Source organism: Cherax quadricarinatus, chromosome 62, assembly GCF_038502225.1.
Source record: "Cherax quadricarinatus isolate ZL_2023a chromosome 62, ASM3850222v1, whole genome shotgun sequence".
Lineage (NCBI taxonomy): Eukaryota > Metazoa > Arthropoda > Malacostraca > Decapoda > Parastacidae > Cherax > Cherax quadricarinatus.
In genome coordinates, this window is record NC_091353.1 from 2,123,116 (window position 1) to 2,136,626 (window position 13,511).

General features: G+C 44.8%; 1 protein-coding gene across 1 annotated transcript in view; it reads right to left on the reverse strand.

Moving 5' to 3' along the window:
• Nucleotides 1-13,511, reverse strand: part of LOC128687305 (arylsulfatase B) — a 77,705-nt gene that overhangs the window by 10,955 nt on the left and 53,239 nt on the right. Inside the window, exons 8-9 of the mRNA XM_070098304.1 lie at nucleotides 8,093-8,258; nucleotides 1-76 (exon numbers count right to left, since the gene is read on the reverse strand). The exon at nucleotides 1-76 is cut by the window's left edge and continues 22 nt beyond it. Of these exons, the coding sequence (XP_069954405.1) occupies nucleotides 1-76; nucleotides 8,093-8,258 (242 nt within the window). The remainder of the gene's footprint in view (nucleotides 77-8,092; nucleotides 8,259-13,511) is intronic.

Below are 13,511 nucleotides of genomic sequence, written 5' to 3' on the forward strand. Positions count from 1 at the left end.
GAGTTATCGTAATGGCCAGTTGTCTTCAGAGCCGCCACCACACGACCCACTGCCTCGTCCATGGCACTCACCATACCTGCCACACACAAGTAGTGAGAATTGAGAACTGGGAAGAAAGAGAGAAAACCGGAGAAGGAGTACTTTCTGAGAGAAGATAGAGACAGCTAACAACGTAGAAGTTAGTTTAATACGTTTATCATGTACCCCATACCTGTCCTGTGGGTGGTAGTCAAAAGATTACAGAGGTACATAATGGGTCCAGGGGACTAGGCCCCTAAAGTTTTCATAGCAGAGAAAGTTACAAAGGTAATGAACTCACAAGTTACGTACAAGGAGGAAGATCTTAGAGTAGCCTTAGTAACAAGCTCATCTCCAGATGTAAACATCAGCCAGGTACCTACTGTGTAAAATACCAATCTAGCTAAATATAGACATTTTAGTAACCTTGACAATGATTTATTGTTTTAGTGACACCAACATGAAACCAACACAACATGAAGAAAACATGTGAGAAATTCAAAAATCTAGAAGTTAACAACAAGATTAGTACCAGATGTGAAGGAGAAACACTGTGAGGGGAAATTAAGAGACACAACGGAACACCTCTGAGAGAGAAACTTCAGAAAGAATGTAATTAAGAACTAAATATTTAGGAAACTGGATACAGTGGAGGGAAACAGTGTAATCTGGTCACTACCCAACCTGTGGTGGGTAGTGACCCCTACCCATCTTGTAGTGGGTAGTGACAGCCTACCCATCCTGAGGTTGGTAGTGACCACCTACCCAACCTGTGGCGGGTAGTGTCAGCGTTCCCAACCTGTGATGGGTAGTGACCACCTACCCATCCTGAGGATGGTAGTGACCACCTACCCATCCTGTGGTGGGTAGTGACCACCTACCCAACCAATGGTGGGTAGTGACCACCAACCCATCCTGTGGTGGGTAGCGACCACCTACCCATTCTGAGGTGGGTAGTAACCACCTATCCATCCTGAGGTGGGCAGTGACCACCTACCCATCCTGTGGTGCATAGTGACCACTTACCTATCCAGCGGTTGGTTGTATACCTGGAAAGGGTTTAGGGGGGTCAACGCCCCCGCGCCCCGGTCTGTGACCAGGCCTCATGGTGGATCAGGGCCTGATCAACCAAGCTGTTACTGTTGGCCGCACGCACCCCGACGTACGAACCACAGCCCGGCTGGTCAGGTACTGACTTTAGGTGCCTGTCGAGCGCCTTCTTGAAGACAGCCAGGGGTCTACTGGTAATCCCTTTTATGTATGCTGGGAGGCAGTTAAACAGTCTTGGACCCCTGACACTTAATGTGTTGTCTCTTATCGTGCTAGTTCTGCCCCTGTTTTTCATTGGGGGAATGTTGCATCGTCTGCCGAGTCTTTTGCTTTCATAAGGAGTGATTTTCGTGTGCAAGTTTGGCTTTAATACCTCTAGGATTTTCCAAGTGTATATAATCATGTATCTCTTCCGCCTGCATTCCAGGGAGTACAGATTCAGGAACTTCAATCGTTCCCAGTAATTGAGGTGTTTTGTCTCCGTTTTGAAGGTTCTCTTTACATTTTCTAGGTCAGCAATTTCACCTGCCTTGCAAGGTGCTGTTAGTGTGCAGCAATATTCCAGACTAGATAGAACAAGTGACTGAAGAGTGTCATCATGGGCTTGGCATCCTTAGTTTTGAAGGTTCTCATTATCCATCCTGTCATTCACACTTACCATGGTACATGTAGAATAACATGGTACACTTACCATGGTACATGTAGAATAACATGGTACACTTACCATGGTACATGTAGAATAACATGGTACACTTACCATGGTACATGTACAATAACATGGTACACTTACCATGGTATATGTACAATAACATGGTACACTTACCATGGTACATGTAGAATAACATGGTACACTTACCATGGTACATGTAGAATAACATGGTACACTTACCATGATACATGTAGAATAACATGGTACACTTACCATGGTACATGTAGAATAACATGGTACACTTACCATGGTACATGTAGAATAACATGGTACACTTACCATGGTACATGTACAGCAACATGGTACACTGTGATACCCCGGAGATACCCCGGTCCAGCGTGCCTCGTTGTGCTCCCGGTTTTCTGGTGTTTTCACGGTCGCTCTTACGTGCTAGAACTTTAATTTGTGTCATCAATCCTATACGATACATCCCTCTAGCGCCTGGAACCAATCTTGGGCGGAAAACATTATATACTGAGTAAAAAAAAGGAGAATTGTGTGCACTACCTAACAGAGTTTACTGCCAGAGGGGAATCATAGGCCTGTCCCGTGTGGAAAAATAATAATAATTGAACTTTGTGTCAGAGGAAAGAAAGTCTCCCTGAAAGCATTGAGTATACATAGTGTATAGTGTATACTACAGTGGCTCCCTAGTATATTGATGATAAAGGCTAAAGTGTCATTTGAAAACAGGTGAATTTGTAAATGAAGTGATAAGCCTATAGAGGCAGGTGCCAGAAGTCGCCAGAAACTTACCACAGGTCAGCTGTTTTTAATAATCTTCCTGGCCTGCTAGTGTACTCGCATATAATCTAGTGATACCAGTGAATAGCAGAATACAGTGTTGTAGTAGCAACTAACCAGTATTATAATGGTACTTAGTGGAGTGGAGTGACTTTCATTAGTTTCTTTTTCTTGAAATACCAGACGTTACTGTGAATTTCATATAACCTGTAGTTACCAGCGGTCGCAATATACACAACGAGAAGCAATTATTACTACAGAAAAAGTGCCCTTCCTCCAAAATTTGCACCAGTCAACTATAGTGATAATATAGCATTTATTGTGGTGGAGACGGAAAAAAAAAAAAAAAAAAAAATAGAGAAGCTAGATACAGCGATTGATAAACAAGGGTGGAGGCTCGACCGTTCGTCATTGTAGGAGTGCCAGCAGTCACCGGCTCTTCAACACGCAAGTTATACTTTTGTATCAATCAAATCACATATTACTCGGGTAGATAATTTCCAATAGATCCTTCATGTGTTAGCTCAAATCACCGACCAGTATGGTTTAAATAAGTGACCCACTGATCAGATCAGATAGACTGGTCCGAACCCTTGACTGGTCCGAACCCTTGACTGGTCCGAACCCTTGACTGGTCCGAACCCTGGACTGGTTTCAAACGGTTTCGTTGTGCACCACCTAGAGAGGTTATTAATAGAATATTCAAGAGGTTGCTAGTAGAATTGCAGTAAATCAACCATTCAAATCATTATGAAGCTGTGTGTAGTCTGTGGTCAGTCAAACAAACGGGCTTCCACATGCATAAATTGTCATTTCTGTGGAAATTGGTGTCACGCCCCTTGTGCAGATATCCAAGAACTAGCTACAAGCAGTATTAAAACAGGGAAGTGTTTTTGGGTATGCCCAAATGAGATAAATCTGTGGACTAAAATCACAAGGGTATTAAAAGAGGTCAACATCAAAGCTGCTTTCATAGAAAACCTGGAAGCTTTCTACAACAGATGGGAACATAAAAAGTCCAGGCTGAATGGTACTGCCCTTGATACTGGACATGTAGTCAGAAACTGTAAGGCTGGAGATGATGTCCTGGTAGTCAGTAAATGGGGGGCTGATAGTGCTGTCCTGGGAGACAGTAATGGGGAAGCTGGAGGTGCTGTCCTGGGAGACAGTAATGGTGAAGCTGGAGGTGCTGTCCTGGGAGACAGTAATGGTGAAGCTGGAGATGCTGTCCTGGGAGACAGTAATGGGGAAGCTGGAGATGCTGTCCTGGGAGACAGTAATGGTGAAGCTGGAGATTTTGTCCAGGTAGTCGGGAATTATACGCAGGAAGGAATACATATAAATGACCCCATAGGGGACAGGAGCCATAGTAGGGAAACAAGTGTAGTCAAAGATAAGATAAAACCAATATTGCAAACTAGAAATACCGCAGGAAATAGCAAACAAGAGGACTCCACTAGCAATAGTGAGGATATATTACCAAAAACAAATGGTGGGAGCTCCATTGTTGGTGCTAGGGAGGATAGAAGTAAGACAGGGAAACATGCACCAACAGGGAATACAGTCACAGAAACCCAAGGCAAACGGAAACCAAGCCTGTGCACATACTATACACTCGGTATCTGCTGGCATGGGAAATCTGGAAAAACAGATGGGACGTGCAACTATGACCACCCTAGGAAATGCCATGCCCATATGACAACAGGAAAATGCAAACTCCCTTCCTGTAAGCTTTTTCACCCTGAACTGTGTACCTCTTCAGTACAGGAAAGACTGTGCTATAACTTAAATTGCCAGGCATACCATCTAAAGGGGACAAAAAGATACAAAACACCCAGGCCATGGGAAAACCTGGGTAGCCACAGCCACTCAAGAGGGAGAGGTTTTTTAGTGCCAGGAAGGAAAAAAAACTGGCAGGAAATGGCAGAAATCGTACACCAAATCCAGTCATTCCTGGAGTGGAACCACAGTCGATGGCCTCCACTCCAAACCAACAGATACAGATACTAATGCCGGAAAAAAAATCCCCCCCCCCAGTACCAACAATACCACCAGTCCGATAACATTCTTCTTTGCAAATATACAGGGTCTAAAGCCAGCAACAAACAACAAAATACCTTTCATCCGTGGACTGCTTGCAGAGGCAAAGGCAATGTTCGCGGCTTTCACTGAGACCCACATAAAGGATCACTTGGACAACGAAATATGGATCCCAGGTTACAACCTATACAGATGTGACAGAGTGAACAGGCAAAAGGGGGGGGGTTGGCCTGTACATTGCAGAGTCACTTGTTTGCACAGAACTGCTAAATGCCTCAAATGATGTAGTGGAAGTTTTAGCAGTAAAGGTCGAGAACCAAAACCTAGTCATTGTGATAGTCTACAAGCCTCCGGATGCAACATCCCAGCAATTCCAGGAACAGCTGTTAAAAATTGACCACTGTCTGGAAAACCTTCCAGCTCCTGCACCCAACATCTTGCTCCTGGGGGATTTCAACTTAAGGCACCTAAAATGGAGGAATATAGCAAATAATATTGTTGCAGTAATAACACCAGGAGGCAGCTCTGATGAAAACTCACACTCACGCGAGCTTTTAAATCTCTGCACAAAATTCAATTTAAACCAGCAAATAATAGAGCCTACTAGACTGGAGAATACACTAGACCTCATCTTCACTAACAATGATGATCTGATAAGAAATATCACCATATCAAAAACAATATACTCAGATCACAACATAATTGAGGTTCAGTCATGTATGCGCGGAGCCCCAGACCGACATAATGAGATTAGTCACGAGGGAGCATTCACCAAATTCAACTTCAATAACAAAAACATAAAGTGGGACCAAGTAAACCAAGTCCTAACCGATATAAGCTGGGAAGATATACTAAGCAACACAGACCCCAACTTATGCCTAGAACAGATTAACTCGGTGGCACTCGATGTATGCACAAGGCTTATTCCTCTAAGAAAAAGGAGGAGTAGATGTAAAACAGAAAGAGACAGGCGCTCCCTTTACAGGCGACGGAAAAGAATAACAGAGCGGCTAAAAGAGGTCAATATATCTGAAATGCGTAGGGAGACACTGGTCAGAGAAATAGCAAGCATCGAACTTAAGCTAAAAGAATCCTTTAGGAGTCAGGAATCGCGGGAAGAACTAAAAGCCATAAATGAAATCGAAAGAAACCCAAAGTATTTCTTCTCCTATGCCAAATCAAAATCGAGAACAACGTCCAGTATTGGGCCCCTACTTAAACAAGATGGGTCCTACACAGATGACAGCAAGGAAATGAGTGAGCTACTCAAGTCCCAATATGACTCAGTTTTTAGCAAGCCGCTAACCAGACTGAGAGTCGAAGATCAAAATGAATTTTTTATGAGAGAGCCACAAAATTTGATTAACACAAGCCTATCCGATGTTATCCTGACGCCAAATGACTTCGAACAGGCGATAAATGACATGCCCATGCACTCTGCCCCAGGGCCAGACTCATGGAACTCTGTGTTCATCAAGAACTGCAAGAAGCCCCTATCACGAGCCTTTTCCATCCTATGGAGAGGGAGCATGGACACGGGGGTCGTCCCACAGTTACTAAAAACAACAGACATAGCCCCACTCCACAAAGGGGTCAGTAAAGCAACAGCAAAGAACTACAGACCAATAGCACTAACATCCCATATCATAAAAATCTTCGAAAGGGTCCTAAGAAGCAAGATCACCACGCATCTAGAAACCCATCAGTTACACAACCCAGGGCAACATGGGTTTAGAACAGGTCGCTCCTGTCTGTCTCAACTATTGGACCACTACGACAAGGTCCTAAATGCACTAGAAGACAAAAAGAATGCAGATGTAATATATACAGACTTTGCAAAAGCCTTCGACAAGTGTGACCATGGCGTAATAGCGCACAAAATGCGTGCTAAAGGAATAACAGGAAAAGTCGGTCGATGGATCTATAATTTCCTCACTAACAGAACACAGAGAGTAGTCGTCAACAGAGTAAAGTCCGAGGCAGCTACGGTGAAAAGCTCTGTTCCACAAGGCACAGTACTCGCTCCCATCTTGTTCCTCATCCTTATATCCGACATAGACAAGGATGTCAGCCACAGCACCGTGTCTTCCTTTGCAGATGACACCCGAATCTGCATGACAGTGTCTTCCATTGCAGACACTGCAAAGCTCCAGGCAGACATCAACCAAATCTTTCAGTGGGCTGCAGAAAACAATATGAAGTTCAACGATGAGAAATTTCAATTACTCAGATATGGTAAACATGAGGAAATTAAATCTTCATCAGAGTACAAAACAAATTCTGGCCACAAAATAGAGCGAAACACCAACGTCAAAGACCTGGGAGTGATCATGTCGGAGGATCTCACCTTCAAGGACCATAACATTGTATCAATCGCATCTGCTAGAAAAATGACAGGATGGATAATGAGAACCTTCAAAACTAGGGAGGCCAAGCCCATGATGACACTCTTCAGGTCACTTGTTCTATCTAGGCTGGAATATTGCTGCACACTAACAGCACCTTTCAAGGCAGGTGAAATTGCCGACCTAGAAAATGTACAGAGAACTTTCACGGCGCGCATAACGGAGATAAAACACCTCAATTATTGGGAGGGCTTGAGGTTCCTAAACCTGTATTCCCTGGAACGCAGGAGGGAGAGATACATGATTATATACACCTGGAAAATCCTAGAGGGACTAGTACCGAACTTGCACACGAAAATCACTCATTACGAAAGCAAAAGACTTGGCAGACGATGCACCATCCCCCCAATGAAAAGCAGGGGTGTCACTAGCACGTTAAGAGACCATACAATAAGTGTCAGGGGCCCGAGACTGTTCAACTGCCTCCCAGCACACATAAGGGGGATTACCAACAGACCCCTGGCAGTCTTCAAGCTGGCACTGGACAAGCACCTAAAGTCAGTTCCGGATCAGCCGGGCTGTGGCTCGTATGTTGGTTTGCGTGCAGCCAGCAGCAACAGCCTGGTTGATCAGGCTCTGATCCACCAGGAGGCCTGGTCTCAGACCGGGCCGCGGGGGCGTTGACCCCCGGAACTCTCTCCAGGTAAACTCCAGGTAAACTTACCATGGTACATGTAGAATAACATGGTACACTTACCATGGTACATGTACTATAACATGGTACACTTACCATGGTACATGTACAATAACATGGTACACTTACCATGGTACATGTAGAATAACATGGTACACTTACCATGGTACATGTAGAATAACATGGTACACTTACCATGGTACATGTACAATAACATGGTACACTTACCATGGTACATGTACAATAACATGGTACACTTACCATGGTACATGTACAATAACATGGTACACTTACCATGGTACATGTACAATAACATGGTACACTTACCATGGTACATGTAGAATAACATGGTACACTTACCATGGTACATGTACAATAACATGGTACACTTACCATGGTACATGTAGAATAACATGGTACACTTACCATGGTACATGTACAATAACATGGTACACTTACCATGGTACATGTATAGCAACATGGTGCACTTACCAAGGTAGGTGCGACGGTTGGTATCAGTGATGTAGAGGTACGGGGTAGTGTAGTTGTCTGGTACCTGGAGTGGAGCGTGTACACTCTGCAGGGGCAGGTACAGGAACATGGGCTCCTCAGCACTTCTGCTCCTCAGCAGCTCCTCAACGTACGATGCAAACATGTACTGAGTGAGAGACACAGTGGACATGTACTGAGTGAGAGACACAGTGGACATGTACTGAGTGAGAGACACAGTGGACATGTACTGATTGAGTGGCCTGGTGGCTAAAGCTCCCGCTTCACACACGGAGGGCCCGGGTTCGATTCCCGGCGGGTGGAAACATTTCGACACGTTTCCTTACACCTGTTGTCCTGTTCACCTAGCAGCAAATAGGTACCTGGGTGTTAGTCGACTGGTGTGGGTCGCATCCTGGGGGACAAGATTAAGGACCCCAATGGAAATAAGTTAGACAGTCCTCGATGACGCACTGACTTTCTTGGGTTATCCTGGGTGGCTAACCCTCCGGGGTTAAAAATCCGAACGAAATCTTATCTTATCTGAGAGACACAGTGGACATGTACTGAGTGAGAGACACAGTGGACATGTACTGAGTGAGAGACACCGTGGACATGTACTGAGTGAGAGACACCGTGGACATGTACTGAGTGAGAGACACCGTGGACATGTACTGAGTGAGAGACACCGTGGACATGTACTGAGTGAGAGACACCGTGGACATGTACTGAGTGAGAGACACAGTGGACATGTACTGAGTGAGAGACACAGTGGACATGTACTGAGTGAGAGACACAGTGGACATGTACTGAGTGAGAGACACAGTGGACATGTACTGAGTGAGAGACACAGTGGACATGTACTGAGTGAGAGACACAGTGGACATGTACTGAGTGAGAGACACAGTGGACATGTACTGAGTGAGAGACACAGTGGACATGTACTGAGTGAGAGACACAGTGGACATGTACTGAGTGAGAGACACAGTGGACATGTACTGAGTGAGAGACACAGTGGACATGTACTGAGTGAGAGACACAGTGGACATGTACTGAGACAGTGGCAGGTGAATGATAGGTAGGGACCTACATTTCTGAAGGAGCTTTGAGTGGAGAGTTGCAAGTGCAGGAGTTGAGAGTTGAGGTGAAGGAGGCAGAACCTCCACATTGTTTACACACTGGTAGGATGGAGGTAGAACCTCCACATTGTTTACACACTGGTAGGATGGAGGTAGAACCTCCACATTGTTTACACACTGGTAGGATGGAGGTAGAACCTTCACATTGTTTACACACTGGTAGGATGGAGGTAGAACCTCCACATTGTTTACACACTGGTAGGATGGAGGTAGAACATCCACATTGTTTACACACTGGTAGGATGGAGGTAGAACATCCACATTGTTTACACACTGGTAGGATGGAGGTAGAACCTCCACATTGTTTACACACTGGTAGGATGGAGGTAGAACCTCCACATTGTTTACACACTGGTAGGATGGAGGTAGAACCTCCACATTGTTTACACACTGGTAGGATGGAGGCAGAACCTCCACATTGTTTACACACTGGTAGGATGGAGGTAGAACCTCCACATTGTTTACACACTGGTAGGATGGAGGCAGAACCTCCACATTGTTTACACACTGGTAGGATGGAGGTAGAACCTCCACATTGTTTACACACTGGTAGGATGGAGATAAAACCTACACATTGTTTACACACTGGAAGGATGGAGGTAGAACCTACACATTGTTTACACACTGGAAGGATGGAGGTATAACCTACACATTGTTTACACATTGGTAGGATGGAGGTAGAACCTACACATTGTTTACACACTGGAAGGATGGAGGTAGAACCTACACATTGTTTACACACTGGTAGGATGGAGGTAGAACCTACACATTGTTTACACACTAAAAGGATGGAGGTAGAACCTACACATTGTTTACACACTGGAAGGATGGAGGTAGAACCTCCACATTGTTTACACACTGGTAGGATGGAGGTAGAACCTCAACATTGTTTACACACTGGTAGGATGGAGGTAGAACCTCAACATTGTTTACACACTGGTAGGATGGAGGCAGAACCTCCACATTGTTTACACACTGGTAGGATGGAGGTAGAACCTCCACATTGTTTACACACTGGTAGGATGGAGGCAGAACCTCCACATTGTTTACACACTGGTAGGATGGAGGTAGAACCTCCACATTGTTTACACACTGGTAGGATGGAGGTAGAACCTACACATTGTTTACACACTGGTAGGATGGAGGTAGAACCTACACATTGTTTACACACTGGTAGGATGGAGGTAGAACCTACACATTGTTTACACACTGGAAGGATGGAGGTAGAACCTACACATTGTTTACACACTGGTAGGATGGAGGTAGAACCTACACATTGTTTACACACTGGAAGGATGGAGGTAGAACCTACACATTGTATACACACTGGAAGGATGGAGGTAGAACCTCCACATTGTTTACACACTGGTAGGATGGAGGTAGAACCTCAACATTGTTTACACACAGGTAGGATGGAAGTAGAACCTCAACATTGTTTACACACTGGTAGGATGGAGGTAGAACCTCAACATTGTTTACACACTGGTAGGATGGAGGTAGAACCTCCACATTGTTTACACACTGGTAGGATGGAGGTAGAACCTCCACATTGTTTACACACTGGTAGGATGGAGGTAGAACCTCCACATTGTTTACACACTGGTAGGATGGAGGTAGAACCTCAACATTGTTTACACACTGGTAGGATGGAGGTAGAACCTCCACATTGTTTACACACTGGTAGGACGGAGGTAGAACCTCAACATTGTTTACACACTGGTAGGATGGAGGTAGAACCTCCACATTGTTTACACACTGGTAGGATGGAGGTAGAACCTACACATTGTTTACACACTGGTAGGATGGAGGTAGAACCTACACATTGTTTACACACTGGAAGGATGGAGGTAGAACCTACACATTGTTTACACACTGGTAGGATGGAGGTAGAACCTACACATTGTTTACACAATGGAAGGATGGAGGTAGAACCTACACATTGTTTACACACTGGTAGGATGGAGGTAGAACCTACACATTGTTTACACACTGGTAGGATGGAGGTAGAACCTACACATTGTTTACACACTGGTAGGATGGAGGTAGAACCTACACATTGTTTACACACTGGAAGGATGGAGGTAGAACCTCCACATTGTTTACACACTTGTAGGATGGAGGTAGAACCTACACATTGTTTACACACTGGTAGGATGGAGGTAGAACCTACACATTGTTTACACACTGGAAGGATGGAGGTAGAACCTCCACATTGTTTACACACTGGTAGGATGGAGGTAGAACCTCCACATTGTTTACACACTGGTAGGATGGAGGTAGAACCTTCACATTGTTTACACACTGGAAGGATGGAGGTAGAACCTCCACATTGTTTACACACTGGTAGGATGGAGGTAGAACCTCCACATTGTTTACACACTGGTAGGATGGAGGTAGAACCTCCACATTGTTTACACACTGGTAGGATGGAGGTAGAACCTTCACATTGTTTACACACTGGTAGGATGGAGGTAGAACCTCCACATTGTTTACACACTGGTAGGATGGAGGTAGAACCTACACATTGTTTACACACTGGTAGGATGGAGGTAGAACCTACACATTGTTTACACACTGGAAGGATGGAGGTAGAACCTCCACATTGTTTACACACTGGTAGGATGGAGGTAGAACATACACATTGTTTACACACTGGTAGGATGGAGGTAGAACCTACACATTGTTTACACACTGGAAGGATGGAGGTAGAACCTCCACATTGTTTACACACTGGTAGGATGGAGGTAGAACCTCCACATTGTTTACACACTGGTAGGATGGAGGTAGAGCCTTCACATTGTTTACACACTGGAAGGATGGAGGTAGAACCTCCACATTGTTTACACACTGGTAGGATGGAGGTAGAACCTCCATATTGTTTACACACTGGTAGGATGGAGGTAGAACCTCCACATTGTTTACACACTGGTAGGATGGAGGTAGAACCTCCACATTGTTTACACACTGGTAAGATGGAGGTAGAACCTTCACATTGTTTACACACTGGTAGGATGGAGGTAGAACCTCCATATTGTTTACACACTGGTAGGATGGAGGTAGAACCTCCACATTGTTTACACACTGGTAGGATGGAGGTAGAACCTTCACATTGTTTACACACTGGTAGGATGGAGGTAGAACCTCCATATTGTTTACACACTGGTAGGATGGAGGTAGAACCTCCACATTGTTTACACACTGGTAGGATGGAGGTAGAACCTTCACATTGTTTACACACTGGTAGGATGGAGGTAGAACCTCCATATTGTTTACACACTGGTAGGATGGAGGTAGAACCTCCATATTGTTTACACACTGGTAGGATGGAGGTAGAACCTCCACATTGTTTACACACTGGTAGGATGGAGGTAGAACCTTCACATTGTTTACACACTGGTAGGATGGAGGTAGAACCTCCATATTGTTTACACACTGGTAGGATGGAGGTAGAACCTCCACATTGTTTACACACTGGTAGGATGGAGGTAGAACCTTCACATTGTTTACACACTGGTAGGATGGAGGTAGAACCTCCACATTGTTTACACACTGGTAGGATGGAGGTAGAACCTCCACATTGTTTACACACTGGTAGGATGGAGGTAGAACCTCCACATTGTTTACACACTGGTAGGATGGAGGTAGAACCTCCACATTGTTTACACACTGGTAGGATGGAGGTAGAACCTCCACATTGTTTGCACACTGGTAGGATGGAGGAAGAACCTCCACATTGTTTACACACTGGTAGGATGGAGGTAGAACCTCCACATTGTTTACACACTGGTAGGATGGAGGTAGAACCTCCACATTGTTTACACACTGGTAGGATGGAGGTAGAACCTCCACATTGTTTACACACTGGTAGGATGGAGGTAGAACCTCCACATTGTTTACACACTGGTAGGATGGAGGTAGAACCTCCACATTGTTTACACACTGGTAGGATGGAGGCAGAACCTCCACATTGTTTACACACTGGTAGGATGGAGGTAGAACCTCCACATTGTTTACACACTGGTAGGATGGAGGTAGAACCTCCACATTGTTTACACACTGGTAGGATGGAGGTAGAACCTCCACATTGTTTACACACTGGTAGGATGGAGGTAGAACCTCCACATTGTTTACACACTGGTAGGATGGAGGTAGAACCTCCACATTGTTTACACACTGGTAGGATGGAGGTAGAACCTCCACATTGTTTACACACTGGTAGGATGGAGGTAGAACCTTCACATTGTTTACACACTGGAAGGATGGAGGTAGAACCTCCACATTGT